The sequence below is a fragment of the Leptidea sinapis genome, chromosome 35, assembly GCF_905404315.1.
Source record: "Leptidea sinapis chromosome 35, ilLepSina1.1, whole genome shotgun sequence".
Lineage (NCBI taxonomy): Eukaryota > Metazoa > Arthropoda > Insecta > Lepidoptera > Pieridae > Leptidea > Leptidea sinapis.
In genome coordinates, this window is record NC_066299.1 from 2,661,338 (window position 1) to 2,680,330 (window position 18,993).

The 18,993-nt window shown below is 40.5% G+C and overlaps 1 protein-coding gene across 1 annotated transcript in view; it reads right to left on the minus strand.

The window, feature by feature from the left end:
- Window positions 1–630: 630 nt before the first annotated feature.
- Window positions 631–18,993, minus strand: part of LOC126975319 (putative inorganic phosphate cotransporter) — a 33,079-nt gene continuing 14,716 nt past the window's right edge. Inside the window, exons 3-11 of the mRNA XM_050823157.1 lie at window positions 16,184–16,363; window positions 14,067–14,205; window positions 12,316–12,533; window positions 11,368–11,517; window positions 10,252–10,384; window positions 9,006–9,130; window positions 8,135–8,254; window positions 5,939–6,077; window positions 631–790 (exon numbers count right to left, since the gene is read on the minus strand). Coding sequence (XP_050679114.1) covers window positions 738–790; window positions 5,939–6,077; window positions 8,135–8,254; window positions 9,006–9,130; window positions 10,252–10,384; window positions 11,368–11,517; window positions 12,316–12,533; window positions 14,067–14,205; window positions 16,184–16,363 — 1,257 coding nt within the window. The 3' untranslated portion in view covers window positions 631–737. The remainder of the gene's footprint in view (window positions 791–5,938; window positions 6,078–8,134; window positions 8,255–9,005; window positions 9,131–10,251; window positions 10,385–11,367; window positions 11,518–12,315; window positions 12,534–14,066; window positions 14,206–16,183; window positions 16,364–18,993) is intronic.

The window sequence follows — 18,993 nt, forward strand, 5'->3', positions numbered from 1 at the left end:
TTTTTTTAATAATGTCTGATCCGAGTCCATTGGGTTCCGCTCCAAAAATCGAGTTTTTATTCATCGCCAAGCACGAGAAATGGTGAAAAATGTTTTAGACGTGTGTGTTGAAAAAAAATTAATTTAATTATTACATTAAAATGTTGAAAAAAATAATAAAATATATTTTTTCACTTTTAATCTACTGTTAAATTAAAGTTAAACTTAAAGCATTGTTTAAATTTATCAACACACTCATGATTATCGTCATCAATTAATATTGACACATTGACACACTTTTTACACAAATTATCTTGCCCCAAGTTAAGCATATATAGCCTGTGTTATGGGTTACAAGACAATGATATATTTAATACAATATACTTACTTAAACATACATAAATACATTAAAACATCCATGACTCGGAAACAAACATCTATATTCATCATATAAATGCTTGCACCTACCGGGATTCGAACCCGGGACCTCTAGCTTAGTAGGTAGGATCGCTAACCACTCGGCTATACAGGTTGTCAATCAAATTATACTTAGTTCACAACACTATCGCATTCCTGAACTCTGCATTCGACTCGCGTGTATTCTGTAGTTATGTAGGCATTTATGTGGCGTTCTCGTTTTCATTAAAATGCTTTGCACTTATATACAATTTAATATAATATAGCACTTCACTATATATACACAAACAAAATGTCTTATACATGTTGATATGTCGCGGAGTTTATCCACGCCCGAGCTGTCACGTCGCGACGGTGGTCTTATACGAAGACGTCATCTCCATTCCTTTCTTTTCTGCAATAATATTATATAATGAATATTTACAAGTACACAAACATAAGAATAAACCATGACCCATCTTGAGCTGAACAAACTTAATGGATCTGGATAGGCCACACACTATGAAGGGATTCCAACCATATACCGAGGCAAGCCCTAGACTGGAATCCTAAAGGAACACGCAAACGCGGCCGTCCAAAGCAAACCTGGCGGTGGACTGTCATTCACGAAGGGAAACACATCGGAAAGACCTGCAGTGAAATCAAGAGAGTTGCTTAGGACCGATCGCTTGGATATGCACTGTGGATGCCCTCTGAGTCAGCTAGGGGTTACAGGAGCTTAAATGAATAAATGATGATGACACATCTGTTATATTTGGGGTCTCTTCGAGTATTGCGAGTTCATCACCACCAGCCATAACTTATTCGCGACGTGATGCGCTCGTAAAATCGATGCGGGGCTGGCGAGGCCATTATTCGTGAGGAAATTCTCCTGGCAAAGGATTTTGATTGTAACTGCTACTTAAAGAAACCTGAAAGTCTACTCTAGTACTTCAAACAAATGGATTATCAGCTTCCTCAATTAGTATATCTATCTGCCCAGAACTGAGAGATGCTGTAATGCCGCACAGGATAACAAATCTCTCTTGAAATCTGAACGTGTTTGAACGTCAATCAATATGAACATAAGCTAGTAATAATTAGCCTATGGTAACCACCGTTGTCTATATAAGCCAGAAACGCTCCTGTGATTGCAACACCGGTGTTGCAATCACAGGAGCGTTTCTGGCCTTTATGATATATGCGCTTTTTTTGAAGTTAGTCATTTTGTATCGTCCTGGAAACACCGCGCGATGAAATTCATTACATATTTCTTTCGTGCATGGACGAGAGGTTCTTGAAAACCAAAAGTAATCATTTAAATGCTATAAAATCATTAAAATTCCTTGCAAATAAAACATATTTTCTCATAAGTGGCATCTAATAGAAAAATGTAAGATTTCAAACTGAATCTTAACACTTAATTCAAAATAGATATTGCAGTTAATCTGTGGGTCCGTGAGTTCCTCGGATTAAGAATCATAATACACTGACGGGTTCATAAACTGCATCAATATTCTAGACGCCTTTGAAATTAATATTTTAACCTTATTTTTATGCCTCGTCCCTTATTTTCATTGAAAAAAAAACAAGTATTCAACCGTTTAATACAAATTTAAATTGAAACCTTATAGTTTGGTGCGCAAAATTCATAACAGCATACTATGATCTCTTTAAGACGTGTAAAAGGCAGTTGTTTTCTCAAAATTGATTGCTCTAAAATTCTTTTTGATGTCATTTCTAACACTACTACCACTGTGGAAAGAAACAAAACGGTTGCTTCCCTTGTGGTCCCATTGCTCCAATTTGGTCCAGATCTGACAGTGGCATCCATGAGAAAACCATAAAAGTCTTGCTATGTGTAGATGCACGACAAATGGAAGAATAACTCAACACCACGCCAACCGTCTAGAAGTGGGAGAGTCACGCTGCCATCTTATGACGTCAGCACAATCGGGCCAGACTCGTCCGGGTTAATTACCACACTCGCACAGAATACCAGCGTGAAGTAGCGGCCTAGTGCCGCTATGTTTCGCATAGGTTAGTGTCGAGGACCGGAGGCCATCCCTTCCCCCCTACCCCCACACACAAATTATGAGAGCGGTCCGTAAAAAGATATTACCCCAGGAGGGTACCAGCTCTACCAGAGCCGGAGAATCCCTCCCCGAGCACTCTCGCTCGGGCCGCTCTTCGTATTCTGGGGTGGGCACAGAACCGCGCATGACCGAGGACAAACGAGGCAGTAACACCACGGCACCCCGCTCCACGCTCAACGTGGACTTTTGCAATATCAGGGGAATTCACTCCAATTTAATCACCGTCCACCACCACCTTGAGACGGCGCAGCCGGCCTTGTGTTTCCTTACGGAGACGCAGATATCTCGACCTAGCGATACGTCATATTTAACGTACCCCGGGTACAAAATTGAGCACAACTTTTTGCCTCATGCCGGGGTATGTGTGTACGTTAGGGAGGATATCTGCTGTCGCCGTCTCGGCAATTTTGAGGGTAGGGACCTGTCTACTCTCTGGCTCCGCGTAGATTTAGACGACCGCGTCCGTATCTATGCGTGTGTCTACAGGTCCCATAGTGGTAACGCAGAAACCGATCATCTCATGGGCTGCGTTCAAGCAGCAATTGACGTCGTGCTTGCACAGATCCCCTCCGCTGAAATCGTGGTCTTGGGTGATTTCAACGGGCACAATGCCGAATGGCTTGGATCACGTACCACAGACTACGCAGGGCGATTTGTGCATAATTTTGCATTGGCGTATGGTCTGTCCCAATTGGTTGAGTCGCCAACGCGGCTCCCGGATGTGGATAGCCACATGCCGTCCTTATTAGATCTTCTGCTGACTACACATCCCGATGGTTACCACGTCTTTGTCGACGCCCCTCTCGGAACGTCCGACCATTGCCTGGTCAGGAGTGTAGTGCCTATCCGACGCCAACGTCGCAGACCACCAGCGACCCGCCGCGTTTGGCACTACAAGTCAGCAGATTGGGATAGGATGCGTTCCTTTTTTGCATCCTACCCTTGGGGCAAGGTTCGTTTCCCTTCGGATGATCCTAGTGCCTGCGCCATTGCAGTAGGCGATGTGATACTGCAGGGCATGGATATTTTTATACCAAGCTCTGTAGTACCGATCGGTGGCAGATCACAGCCCTGGTTCGATGCGTCAGTTAAAGCAGCATCTGACTGCAAAAAACAAGCGTATCGAACTTGGGTTGCGGCGCTGGGCACAAAGGATCCGAACTGCAAAGTTCTTAAGAGGAAATATAACCGTGCCTCCAGATTTTTTAAGCGGCAAATCGCCCGTGCGAAGTCTAAGCACGTCGTCAAAATCGGCGAGCAGCTTTCAGTTACCCGACCGGAACACGCAAGTTCTGGTCGTTGTCGAAAGCTGCTCTTGGTAACTTCAACCAGCCGTCCTTGCCGCCGTTGCACATGAGGAATGACACCCTGGCCCATACGGCAAAAGAGAAAGCCGAGCTCCTGTGCGCTCTTTTCGCCTCCAACTCGACTCTTGACGACAACGGAAAAACACCGCCGACCATCCCGCGGTGTCAGAGCTCTATGCCTGAAGTACAGTTCAGACAGAAAACTGTTAGGCGAGCTCTGTTTTCGTTGGACGTCGGGAAGTCGAGCGGGCCGGATGGCATTTCTCCAATCGTGCTTAGAACGTGTGCCCCTGAGTTGACGCCGGTGCTAACGCGTTTATTCCGGCACTCTTATTCCAAAGGCGTAGTCCCTGACTCATGGAAGTCAGCCCTTGTCCATCCGATCCAAAAAAAAGGAGACAGTTCGGATCCGGCGAACTACAGGCCTATTGCTATCACCTCCCTGCTCTCCAAAATCATGGAGAGCATAATTAGCCACCAGCTTTTAGTATACCTAGAGGGTCACCAGTTGATCAACGACCGACAGTACGGCTTTCGCCATGGACGGTCGGCAGGTGATCTTCTGGTGAACCCGAAGCCCGTGAATGCTGGAGTGCCCCAAGGCTGTGTGCTATCTCCTACGCTGTTTCTTCTGCATATCAATGATATGTTGGACACCTCCAACATGCATTGCTATGCAGATGACAGCACTGGTGATGCCGTATACACGGGCCATGCAGGTCTCTCTCGGGAAATCGTCGACCAGTGCCGGGAGAAACTTGTGTCTTCTATCGAGTCCTCTCTCGAGAAGGTCGCGGAATGGGGTAAATTTAACCTTGTCCAATTTAACCCCCAGAAGACTCAAGTTTGCGCGTTTACCACTAAAAAAACCCCATTTGTCGTATCACCGCTCTTCGAGAACACTTCTCTTAAAGCCGCGCCTAGTATCGGAATACTGGGTCTCGAAATCTCGAGCGATTGCCAATTCCGTGGCCATCTGGAGGGCAAAGCCAAATTGGCTTCGAAGAAGCTGGGCGTCATCAATAGAGCACGGCAATACTTCAAGCCGGCCCACATTCTAGCGCTCTACAAAGCGCAGGTCCGGCCACACATGGAGTATTGCTGTCATCTCTGGTCTGGTGCACCCCAGTATCTGCTCGATCCATTTGACCGCGTGCAACGTAGAGCAGCTCGAATTGTCGGGGACTCAGTGCTCTGTCAACGACTGGATCACTTGGCGTTGCGTAGAGACGTCGCTTCATTGTGTGTCTTCTACCGCATTTATCACGGGGAGTGTTCCGAAGAGCTGTTTAACCTGATTCCTGCCGCCGAATTTCACCATCGCACGACACGCCACAAGTTAGGATATCATCCCCACCATCTGGATGTGTGGCGGTCCTCCACAGTGCGGTTTTCAAGAAGCTTTCTCCCTCGTACTACAAAGCTGTGGAATGAGCTTCCTTGTGCGGTGTTTCGGGGACGATACGACATGGGTACCTTCAAAAAAAGCGCGTACACCTTCCTTAAAGGCCGGCAACGCTCTTGTGATTCCTCTGGTGTTGCAAGAGAATGTGGGCGGCGGTGATCACTTAACACCAGGTGACCCGTACGCTCGTTTGTCCACCTATTCCATAAAAAAAAAAAAAAAAAAAACCGGTTTGTATTATTTTTTATTGGAAAGGATATACTTAAAAGGTAGTGGTGAGAGTTTGGTTAGGTTCTGATTATGGAATCAATGACAAAGTAACGGAACTCTTCAATTCTTAGGAGCAAATTGACGATACTCGACCGAATCTTTTTTATGCTATCCGGATATTTGGGTCTTCTACTGTACCGTCATTTTGTTCAACTAATCTTAAATGTCGTAGTTGAATATGATTGTCAATAGAACTCCTTAACGACTTACAGTAAGAGTGCGATCTGTGGCACTATTTCTGTCTGTAATCAAAATGCAACGTGCTTACGTACATTCCTACAGTGCAGTAAAATATAAGTTAGTGTACTTAAGATTCACTAAAAATAAAAAATAAAACAATTTTAACAAAAAAATCGCCTCCGAAAGGGACACGCTTCTCAATGCAACTTTTAGAATATCTCACGTCGACGATAGACTCCTCTGCGACCGTCTGCACCAAAACATAATCTACACTCATCATGCAAGCTTAGCAATGTGATTGTTACCGATGTCGCTGGAGCTCCGCTCGGTTGGCTCGTTCCAAGATCGTCGCTCGGACGTAGTGAACAGCACGAAGAACAGGTTTGAGAAGAAGTAGATGGCAGACGCCAGGAAGAACACCTTGCGCCACTCCAGCGGGTCGCTCTGTAATATATAAATATATTTGTCACAGAAGGTAAAATAATTTGCAAAGCCAACGACAAAGAGGAGTGTTGAAATCTGATAACAATTAAAGCATTTGCAGAGAAGAGCACTACAAGTGCATTACATTTAATTCAAGATACCATTTTTTTTTAAATAACTGTTTTTATAAAGCTATTAAGAAAATTCACATTTTTTTAATATATTATACGATACAAATTATTTAAGTTTTCTTTAGTGTTAATTCCGCCAATATTTGTCTTTAAAACAATTCGACACGTGTTTCGCCTCTACACGAGGCATCCTCAAAGATCGATTAAATAATTCCGAAAAATCCGGCGTTTATAAACTAAGTTGTGACACTTGTAACGGGGTATATATAGGTCAAACAGGTCGAAATTTCGAAATTAGATTAAAGGAACATATTGCCGCATTTACGAATAATCATCCCGAAAAATCAAACTTCGCGAAACATTTAATTGATACAGGTCACTCACTCGGAAACAATAATAATTTTAATATTTTGCATACATGTGAAAAAGGATTTCGCTTAAATGTGTTAGAGCAATTAGAAATAATAAAACACAAAAATAACAATATGTTTACATTGTTGAATGAACAAACAAATTTAGTCCCATCACCTTTGTTACGTGTCTCTTCCGGGGGTAATACGTCACAACAGCCGACCAATCACAGCGCGTCATTTCATGGGGCGAGGGTATAAAAGAGCGGCTTCCGGCTCATTTGATTCAGTCTCGTGCCAGATTTTGGCGAGACAACACGTCCTGAGGATGCCTCGTGTAGAGGCGAAACACGTGTCGAATTGTTTTAAAGACAAATATTGGCGGAATTAACACTAAAGAAAACTTAAATAATTTGTATAATTATGGATTTCCGCAAAGTAACGCCTTATTCAATAAATTTTATTATACGATACGAAATCAAAACTAAATTAAGACATTTATATCGGGTATTGCCCCTCTTGCTCAAATTACAGCTTGCAGATGATCAGGCATGCTCTGATATTTTTCATGTCTATTTGGAACCACACAGCCAGTACCACAATTTTTAGGTCTTTAAGAAACTCTGATCAGTTTTGGCGGACTTTTACTCTCCTTTTAATCATGTCCAAGACGGGCTCAAACATGCTGTAAATAAATTAGCTAAAAATGTAGTAGGTAAGTAGATATTAATAAGATACAAATGCAGCTGAGAACTCATATTCCTCTTCTAATTAATCTTATAAAATAATATAACAATAAATTCAAAACAATAGGAGACTTGGAGGGAGTGCAGTGAAAATATGATACCATAGAGAAATTATTAAAAGAAACCGTGACCGTAATGAATTTCATTACTTCTAATCCTCCAACAGATAGATTAGAAACAAAAACAAAAGAAGTAATAAAAGAAAGGGCAGTTTTATTGAAAAACATAAAAACAGTTTTTAACAAGATGAAACAACGAAACTAATTAAAGAAATAAAATTACATACAAGAAAACAGAGACATAACATGAGAATCAAGAGAAATTTGGTGGATTAAACTGATCAATCGGGTAAAATAACTCCAAGACAAAAGATATTGGATCCTAAGTGTAGATACATTATTAGACAAAACAGCACAACGTCTCCTTTGTCAACTAACATATGCTGCTATCGTTCACTCGCTATATCATAATACATAGCAGCCGCTAAAGAACTGTGTGGTGGTACTGTGTGTTAAAGTAGTCAATCGGCTCTATGACAATAATGCTATACCTTATAAACGAATTAAGAGAGTGTCTTCTTTAAGGTCTATTTCTTTAATTCTGTTTGTCATCATCATATTATTAAAGAAATTTAGTTTCGTTTACAACTTAAAGGATTAGTATTTGATGATGATTTCAACTTCTTTCATTCACTCGTTTTTCAGTTAAAGGGTCTTTATAGACGGACAGTCGGAGACTAATTGATCCTATATTTATTCCTTTTAATAGTAAAGATAGTTATTGTTTCCAAAAGCAACATATGATAAAAGGTTAAAACAAACTAGAGTCTCATAATTATTGTGAAAGCTTACTTCATCCTGTATGATGAGGCCGCACACGATTGGAGCTATAATGGAGATGAGACCGGCGATGGTGTTTGACGTTCCCATCAGAACGGAGCTAAAGTTTGGCGCAAGGTCGATGAAGACAAGCTGAAACCAAGTAACGATGATAGTAAGAATGTGATACAAGGAGTATAAACTTGTGCACATACACGCAGTGTAATTGACGAAGATATTGAAAACTAGCTGTGTATACTTTATGATCCGTTATCACCCCAGCGCAAATATGCCTTAACATAGAAAAGAGACACAAACAGAAAATAATCTTAAAATGTTCTGATTTAAACTTCTTTTGGGGTCAAACCAAGTCGGGTTTTGTTGTTATAATCATTCCCGACTCGTGGTCTTACCAATTTGTAGCACCAGTGTGATTTCGAGTTTTTCTTCCTCGTCTTCACACCACGGGTTTTACAACACCTTGTAATTAATATTAGTGATGTATCAATTTCTATCCTCAGCATCACGGCAATTTTGATAGTTTACATAACGGATGGATTGTGGAGTTCCTGCCACAATCCAACTTTCCGCTTTCGACCATTCCGTCCATATGTCCCTTGTGAGCACTCAATCTTAAATCAACTTTCGTAAAAACGTTGCTTGAACATAAAATGGGAACTATAGTCGAGTATTTTTGCGATGCTACTCGGTGCTACCTCTCGTGCCTCCAGAATTTATCTATGATGGGATTCTAATATAATAAGATCCTAATAATTAAAATTAGTAGGACATCCTTATCACCACCATCCAAAGCAAAGCGAAAGTTTTATTTATTATATATAATATTTATTTATTATAGCTGTGCCTATCTATATGTAGCTCTAGTACACATGTGTATACTTACAGGATAGCCTGTATACTGTCCCGCATTCATACCGACTGTCACTGTCAGCATGACGACTGCGAGTGCCATGCTGCCTTTGGGAATGTACGATAGTCCAATCAGGGCTAAGGCCGGACCCCACAGACCTAAAACCAATAGCTAATTTAAAGTATAACATGATTAATATCGCTGTGTTCAATGGTTTTTGGTCCCATCTTTTCGAGCAACATAGATTATTCTTGCATCGAACACATCAGTTTTTTTATGGAAGAGATAAACCAGCGTACGGATCACCTAAAGATGTGAAAGTGAACACCGACGATCAGATTTTCCTGCAACATCAGAAGAATCACAGCGGTGCCAACCATTTAGAAAAGTGTATGTGCTATTTTTTAAGTATGGGTACTTTAAACTAGCGCGAAAACTTTGTATCTTCAGGAAACGTCGCGCAAGGAAGATCATTTTTTGGTTGAACGTGAAAGAAAGTACCTCAAAAACCGCACCTTAGAGAAACACACCCAGATGGTGAGAATGATATTCAGAGTTAATGAGAGGTGGGTCATGCTAAAGTGGAGTTTGATAGTAGAATGAACTCCACTTAGGTCAAACAGCTCTTCGGAACACTACCCGTGGTTCACAGGTAGCGGAACACGAGCCGTGATAGATGCGCGAAGACACACAATGAAGTGACCTATACAACACGAAGTGATCTAGCCGTTCACAGGGCTTTGGACCACTGACAAATCAAGTAGCTCTGCGTTGCACGCGGTAAAATGGTTTGAACTGATAATGGGGTGCACCAGATGAAAGTGAAAATGAAAGTGGGCTGGCATTAAGTACTTATTACCTTCCTCTGTATAAGAACCTCACTTCTTTTACGTCATTTTAGCTTTGCGTTCCAGATTGGGTACTGCGGAATAGGAAATCACTTGGGATTGCGAGACCCAGTATTCTGATAATAAGCAAGTGTTGGGGATTCGACAAATAAGCTTCTTTTTATAATAAACGCGCAAACCTGAATCTTCTAGTTAATTATACTCATTCCAAGACCGTCTTCAGAGAGGACTCAATGCATGATACTAGTTTCTTCCGGCACTGGTCAACGGTTTCCCGATAACCCGTATATATAGCATATCCAGTACTGTCATCTGCATAGCAATTCATTTTAATCCAAGATTTGGCAAGCTTTGGGATCTCTATCAATCTTTATGCTGCACCCATTAAAGAAGTAAAGTAAAAAGTAGCAGAGCTAGGAGAGCCATCAGACCTATGGAGTTGGACAGTTTCCTCGTGTTGGAGATACTCAGCCAGCCGCGCCTGATGATAAGGTCCGTCATCATGCCCATAGGGAAGCTGAGCAGGTACATTACGAGGTATGGCAGCGACGACAGCAAGCCGTTCTGAAAAACAATACATTTCACTACAGCAAAAATAAATATGCAACCAGTTACAATGAATTTGTAAATAGTATTGAAAATACTCCAGGAAAAGGACTAAGTTTAACTATATGCCTCATGCCGAAAAATATACGTTCGTTAGGAAGAGTGTTTGCTATCGCCTACTCGGAAATTGTAGGTTAGGAATCTGTTGCTGAGAATGAAGTCATAGTCAGAGTTCACCAGAACTCTGAAATCGTGGTTCATGTGGCGTCACACACTCTATTTTTCATATTATCCGCATGGAACGTGCAAGTTTTCTAATTGCTGATACCTGGAGTATGGAACTAGAGAATTTTGGACTTATAGCGAAAACAACTAAAAAATGTGTATTTTATAATTCTTGTACATAAATTTTAATTGTACATAGATTAAAATTTTTGTTTACGGTTTTCTGCCCGGCAACAGTCAACAGGCATTGAAACTCCCATTTTCAATGCAGTTTATATGAAAATATAGTTTACCTAGAAGATTGCCTTAATACTTGGAAACTTCTATAGTCGGTCTGATTTCCGAAAGTTTTGTATTTTTTGTGTTATTTCGGCTTTCCTATAGTCATCTTTATTGATTCTTAGATTGCTGAAACGGGGTTGCAAGGAGCTGTTTTCTATGCTCTACAAATTTATAAAATTATGAAGTGATTTCTAAAAAAAAATTAAAGGTTGAACTTTACGCCAGTTTACATCAGCCAGGTAGGCATATAGGCTGAAAAACGGGAGCCAAATAGTTTTGTAGACAGCGCTCTTTAATGGCTGTCGTCAGAAACTTAGGACTAAAACATAGTAAGTAATTGGTAATTTTATATAACTCGGTCTTAAAATTGGTGCTACGAGTATTCGATCATGATAAAGTTTCTTAGTAAAGTTAAAATATGCAGAAAACTTTACATTGGCTTTTGTCCAGCAGTGGACGTCTTCCGGCCGATGATGATGATGCAGAAAACTTACTTGAGTCAACTTAAAGTTGAGAACTTTAGCCATGTAGGTGGGCATCTCCGTCATTAGCGTGAAGAAGCCCCAGTTCTGTCCGCCATGTGCTACCACGGCGGCCCAGAATGGCAGACACGTAGCCAAGCGCCGCCACGGCACTGGGTGACGCTGCAACAACACCGACAAATTAACGTCATCCACAACGAACGACAAAAGCATAAGGTATATACTGCAAATATAGGAAACTAATTTAAAAAAATGGATCATCTAAGGAACTCGTTTAAAGTACTTACTTTAATCCCAAAAATGTTTCAATTATTATTATTAAACATAAAGTGCAGCGAAATTTTAAAAAATTATTAAAAAACGGTCGTGTGGAAAAAATCAGTCACAGAATAAATAAGGCAAGAGCTGTTAAACGGATTTTTAAAAGTATTGCACTTTGACTCCATGAAAAACTCAATCAATGTACCTACTAATAGATGGACAGTCTGAAAATGATTATTTTGCCAGACTAGGACTGTTTGCCACTGTCTTCTAAGCTGATGGCTGATTGTAATTCTAGTTTGTGCACTCCTCGATAAATGTCTATGAGCAGTTTATGCAGAGACTGGGTAAAAGTATTAAGATGGACATTTTGTTGCTACTGAAGAATAATCAAAGCACTCATTAAGTTATATGTTATATATATATATAAAGAAATACTGGTACGGACTTTTAAATTGTCACACACAAAAACATAATATTGATTTGATAATTTGCGAAACACGAGAATTACTGCCGATAAACTGCTGCGCAGTTTAGCAGAATACTATGTATACATCGCCTTGTAATGGTGTATCAGAAATCAATGATTTAAAAAAAAATCGCCGATGAAAAGTCTTAAAAACCCTGGTAATATTGCAAATGTCAATGAATGGGTTTCACTCAACGGTAACTAGCCGCTTCCATGCATTGCTGTGGTACCTTCGGCTTGCCCCCTGTGCCTAGCGACACTTGGATGTAGGACAGCTCCTCAGCTGATATGTGGCGCGATTGCTCTGGACTGGAGGAGCCGTACAGTGCGTAGACCAGGAGCCAGGCGATGCCCAGCGCGCCGTTCACGTAGAAAATGGCAGGCCAGCCCCACGCTGCCGCTATGAACCCGGCTGCCACCAGCTGCACGCCAATTCCGAGCTGTCCGCCTGTACAGCGCACCCCACAGTGGTTGCAAATTCAGAGCTGAAGTTATACAGGCACGCGCTTAGGTGCATTATAAGAATTTTTTTATGTAATAGGAGGACGAACGAGCGTACGGGTCACCTGGTGTTAAGTGATCACCGCCGCCCAGATTCTCTTGCAACACCAGAGGAATCACAAGAGCATCGCCGGCCTTTAAGGAAGGTGTACGCGCAAATTTTTTAAGGTAAAGGTATGTCGTATCGTCCCGGAAACACCGCACAAGGAAGCTCATTCCACGGCTTTGTAGAGCGAGGAAGAAAACTTCTTCAAAACCGCACTGTGGAGGACCGCCACACATCCAGATGGTGGAGATGATATCCTAACTTGTGGCGTGTCGTGCGAAGGTGGAATTCGGCGGCAGGAATCAGGTTAAACAGCTCTTCGGAACACTCCCCGTGATAAATGCGGTAGAAGACACACAATGAAGCGACGTCTCTACGTAAGTATCACTCAAAACTATCATAAGTACAAAGCAATATTTGTTTGTTTACGCCGTAAAATTAATTTTTATGGTTATTAAATTAGAATCTTAGGTGAAAAACCGTGACAATCCGGCCTTTTTTAGTGCTTGAATTTATCATACCAATGGAAATAGCTCCATATTTAAATGCCACATTGTAATTGTTGTAATGTCAAATCACAGTCAAGTTTTTTTCGCTCGGATCCATGTTATGAAGTCGTTTCTCAACCGCCAAGTCTTGGGATATTGAGAGGAGCACCAGCAGATCAGCGACTGCCAGTAATGTTTCCGTCAGGGTCCCAAAGGTGATCTTCTTGCACATCTCACAACACGTAAGCGATTGAGTCGAAGGACATGATAAACAAAGGCCTCCGATCGGTTGTGGCACAAAGCGCTTATAGCGAAATTGCCATCTTATGAGCTTCCGGAGAGGCAAATCCTTAAATTTGGTAATGTGTTATCCCGCAAGGTAATGTGTTATCCCCTAGACTTTTTCTTCTGCATATCAACGATATGCTGCAAATTAGCGGTATTCATTGCTATGCTCATAATACCACAGGGTTGAGAGTTGTTCAGGTAAGTTTTAGTAAGTAAGTTTTTGTAAGTTTTTGTAAGTTTTTCAGTTTTACAAGCAACTTAATTCCTCCACCGGACATAACGTCAAAATGCAAAATTCCACCCGCATCATGTTGACGTCAGGCGTTCCACAACCACGCGTTCTAAGATGAACTTCTTGCCTCGCACAGCCGCTTTGTGGAGACAATTACAGGCTGCAGTTTTCTTGAACCGATACGATGCTATTTGCGGATGCCCATGGGTGGACTTAACCACCTCCTATCATGTGAGCCTCATGCCGATTTGCTCTCTCTTATATAAAAAAAAAACTAACCTATTTAAGCTATTCGTCAGGAAGATCAACTCCGCAACCTAAGTTACAATCGAACTATACTGGCGAATTGGAAACACAAACGAATCTTATCTGAGTCCTCACGTTATTATACTAAATACCTGCATAGAAAACGTAACTACTCAATACCTGCATAGATAATGGTGGTGAGGATGCCCTTCTCCTCGAGCGGGATCCATTGGCTGGCCAGGTAGTGCGTGGACGGGAACACGAAACCTTGGCTGAGTCCTTGCAGCACACGACACGCGCACACCACCTGCCATCCACCCTGAAAACACAAGTGACTACTGATACATAGGTACTGTTCTTCTTCTTCATCGGATTACTCGTGACAGAGCAGTCGTGGTCACGTCGAACGACGAGTGATTCTACGCCAGTTATCCCTGGCTGTTGCTTCTCTGGCACATGTGTTGAGGGGAGTGTTGGTTGGGATTTGATCTGGCCTGTCCAGCGCATAGGGGAGCGTCCTCTTGACCTACTGCCGTTGACCCTTCCCTGAACAACAAGTCTCTCTATGGCATGCTCTCCACCAAAGCCTTTCTTTCACCTTGAGTTCTTCAAGTATCGAGACGTTTGTGCGGCGTTGGGTGCAAGATACTCGTAGCATTCGTCTCCAACACCTCATTTCTAGTGCGTCAATCCTTTGTCTCTCTCGTTCTTTGACTGTCCATGTTTCGGCACCATATAGTAGTATGGGAAACACTAGAGATATCACTAATAGGTACTGTTACACATATATGTTCTGCCTTATTAATTAACGCAGTGTAAAGTTACTCCAAGTCTAAAATTACTTCTCCCTGTCATGTGATTCTGTAGTGACACAGGTAAGATAAAGACAAAACGTTTTAGGCTTGGAATAACTTTACATCGCGTTTATTAAGAACACAGGTTAAGTTTGTGTCTTTATCTACTCCCATGCTTTAAATCCTCTATTAAAGATTCTAAAACAGTTAGCTTATTGCCAACATTAAAACGCCCAATGTCATTAGCAGTAAGATAACTGTTTCAGAATCTTTTATAGAGGATTCCTATTATGGTGTAGACAAAGTATTGGATGCAACTGTTTATAATTAGGTATTGAAACACTCATGTGCTACTATTATCATATTATTAGATAAATCCATTCCAATTCGTGTTTTAATACCCCATAATACACAACAGTTGCATAAATAACTAATATCGTATGTAGCTGATAATACTTTTGAGTTTTACGGCTTAGCTGCCTTGTAACATACTATAATGCATCGGTCGATGTTTGCAGATAATTTCTTAGTAGGTACCTAGAGCTAAAAACTACTATGGTGATAGAACTTTGGAATAAACACTACTCTATTAATAATATACTTAACACAGCAATTAAATATTTAAATTGAAGTTAAAAAAATCACCCGTTTAAAAATATTTTTAATTATTAGTAACTGTATATCTCTAATATATAAAATTCTCATGTCGCGGTGTTTGTAGTTAAACTCCTTCGAAACGACTTGACCCATTCTCATGAAATTTTGAGTGCATATTGAGTAGGTCTGAGAATCGGACAACATCTATTTTTCATCTCCCTAAATGTTAAGGGTGGTCCACACCAAATTTTTTTAAATTTATTTTATTATGAGTCAGCATTAAAAAATACATACAACTTCAAATTTTCACCCATCTACGATCAACAGTTACTTTTGTATCGCGATTTTACTATCGGCAATACAATATTTGCTGGGTCAGCTAGTATATTATAAGAAAACTTGATCCTGCAAACAAACTGTTGACAGTTTCACGGAGCTATGTCAGCTTATAATTTTCTGTATCTAATTAATTAATATTTATGTTTTCACATGTTCATTTGTGTTTTCTAATGACATTAAGAGACGAGACGACCAGGACGTTCAGCTGATGGTAATTGATACGCCCTACTCGTTACTATGCAGTGCAGCTCGGGATTCTTAAAAAACCAAAAATTCTGAGCGGCACTACAATTGCTTTCGTCACATTGATACATAAGATGTTAAGTCTCATTTGCCAAGTAATTAATAAGCTACGGCGCCCTTCAGACTGAAACACAATAATGCTTACACATTACTGCTTCACGGCAGAGTAAGGCGCCGTTGTGGTACCCATAATCTAGCCGTCATCCTGTGCAAAGGAGCCTCACACTGGTAAATGCCCTTCGGCCTGAGACTTCCCTATACTTATAATACCCCAGGGAAGCACAGGGCACTATTTGTATCAATATGAGTGCAGTGGGGACTCACGATGTTTGCCAAAGTCGGCATGAGAAGCGACACGGCGGTGTTGACAGTGAGTGCGCCCAACATGAGCGGCTTTCCGCCGATCCTCCGAGCCAGTGCGCCGGCCGGGATCTGCAGCACTACGTAACCCCAGAAGAACGACGACAGGATGAGCGATTGCACGCTGAGGCTCCACTTGAAATACTGCAAACAAAATATGATAATTTACATTCAAGTTTCCGTGTTTTTGTCCCAAGCGCTTGTCTATTTCTGTACTAAATTTCATGAAAATCGGTTGAGTGGTTTAGGCGTGAAAGCGTAACAAACAAACTTATATTCACATTTATAATATTATTTAATTAGTAAGGATGATTATAATATTTGCGTGACATACAATATTTGACGTATCAAAAATGTCATTATATCGAAAAACAAGGAATCATTATCAGCAAAACATGTTTCGAATAAAAAAAATTGTACTTACTAAGAAATAAATCTTATTGTATTAAAATATTTTTTTTTTAGATTAATAAACAGTTTAATTTTATACCAGTACTAAACTAAAATAACCTTCTAGATAATGGAAACTAAAATCTTTCTACTAATGTCACAAAGATACATGAGATTGTTTAATATCAAACTTTTGAATACATCATGCTTGATATTTAAAAAGTTATTGATATCATTTTACTGATTAGCTAACGTACTTTATCTACACACATGCTTTAAATCCTTTATTAAAGATTCTAAAACAGTTAATTTATTGCCAACATTATAACACCCATTGTCCTAATAACCATTACATCATCCAAATGAGTGATGTATGGAAATTCAGTACAACATTTTGTAATGTACTGTTGCACTTAATTTCATTACAACACTACAACACTCGTTTGGATGATGTAATGGTTACTAGGACTGCCTTTTTTAATGTTAGCAGTAAGATAACTGTTTCAGAATCTTTTATAGAGGATTCATATTATGGGTGTAGATAAAGTTTGCAACTGTTGATAATTAGGTATTAAAACACTCATGTCATACTATTATATATCTGTATAAGCCCATATTCGTGTTTTAATACCCCTAATTACAACAACAGTTGCAAAAATAACCATTCGATGCCAGTTCAATGTTTTTCATATCTGTAATAACGATTACAGCCTGTATATGCATACAGATCAATAGATTAATTTGACGCTTGACGATTTATATTTTGTTTTGAAATGGAGAATTAATGATACGCGAACACAGGGGTTATCTCGTTTATGGTACAATTATCTTAAGAAGAAAACAAGTCATAGATCATGGAACAATTTTTTATTTTGGTTGTTTTATTACCGAATTATCATTTATGTTTCAATGACGAGTAAATCTATTGAATTATTAGTGAATAAATTATTTCAATATTTGATTTGTTTGTCTGCGAATGCAAGTATTCTGGGAGTGAAGCTAATGGATCGCATTAGAAGTACGGAACTGAGCTCCAGAAGTGGCAATGCTGATGTAGGAGAAAAAACCGCCAGGCTGCGCAAGTATGTCGGATTCACACAGACAGATTGGCACAGTTAATCACGTATTGGGTGCCTCAGGCAAAGACGTCGAAGCAGACCACGAAAACGATGGCGTGACGATCTGGATGCCTATAATAAGACCTGGTCAAAGCTGGCATAGGACCGCGATGAATGAAGTAAACCAGGAACACACCAAGAAACTGCTTCCAGTTTCTTTCTTTTTCCAGCTTTTTTCCCAGCAGTGGGATCCGATAGGCTAATAAATAAATGCCTTCTTAATAAAATGTACTTTTGGCTTAGTGGGTGTGCGTAGATCGGAGGATCACTAAATTATTTCTACGTGTGTCTACACTCCGCGCAGTAGAAATGCAGAGACAATTCTTATCGTGGACGAAGTAAAGTTGTCAGGCTCTGTTCCCTTCTCATGATACCTTATACTCAGACTAGGTATGGGGGTTCGAAACCCACGTTCTCGGTAACCAGAGGTTAAATCTGGCGCCTTAGACAATGGCCATCCTGATCTATCTTCACATCTACGCCGCGGTCAACTGTAATGCGACATGCGATAGACTCACACATAAGCTAAATAAGAAATTATCAAAAACAAGAGCGGAAAATTATTAATTATGAACCTAGATGCAGAGTTTAGCAAGGCGACCGTGAAGCCAGTAGCAATTATCTCACTTGCTTGAATATATTGTCGCGTAGGAACGCTTCGACGTATATGACGAGAGTTATCAAACGTCATATCGTGCAGCAACGTACATGACGAGTGTTGTCAAACTTCAAGACATTGATAATTTCAACAGCTCCGTCAGCAATACTCGTAGCTTTAGCGTGAAAGTGTTTACTTTAGAGGCTGTAGACCCGGGTTCGATACACCTACCAGTGTATGGAATTTTTTGGGTTTTGTAATGTTAATGGAAATTTCTAGTAAGTTCAGGATCAAATCGACAAAAAAAAGGGATGGAAAATGTGTAAGCAAGATAAAAATAGTTAAAAGAATTTTCTAGTACAATTTAAATTTAAGGATGGAATGGGAGAATTATTTTGAAAATAGAACAGATCCGGGGGTATATAAGCCGTACTAAGCGTGGCCTACGGCAGTTCTAGTTCTGACTCGAAAGTGTAAAGAAGAAGAAGAAGAATAAAAGAAGAAATAGTGAAAAGTGAAAGTGGAAGTGTTCCAAGAAGAAGAAGATAGAAGAGACTTAGTGTTTGGTGCGGTGTGACGCGTTGAATGTACCGCCGCTCACAAGAGGAACAGCGGCAGACAGGCGCGCGTAGTGCAAGTTCAAAAAAAAAGTGAACTCAAGTAAAGAC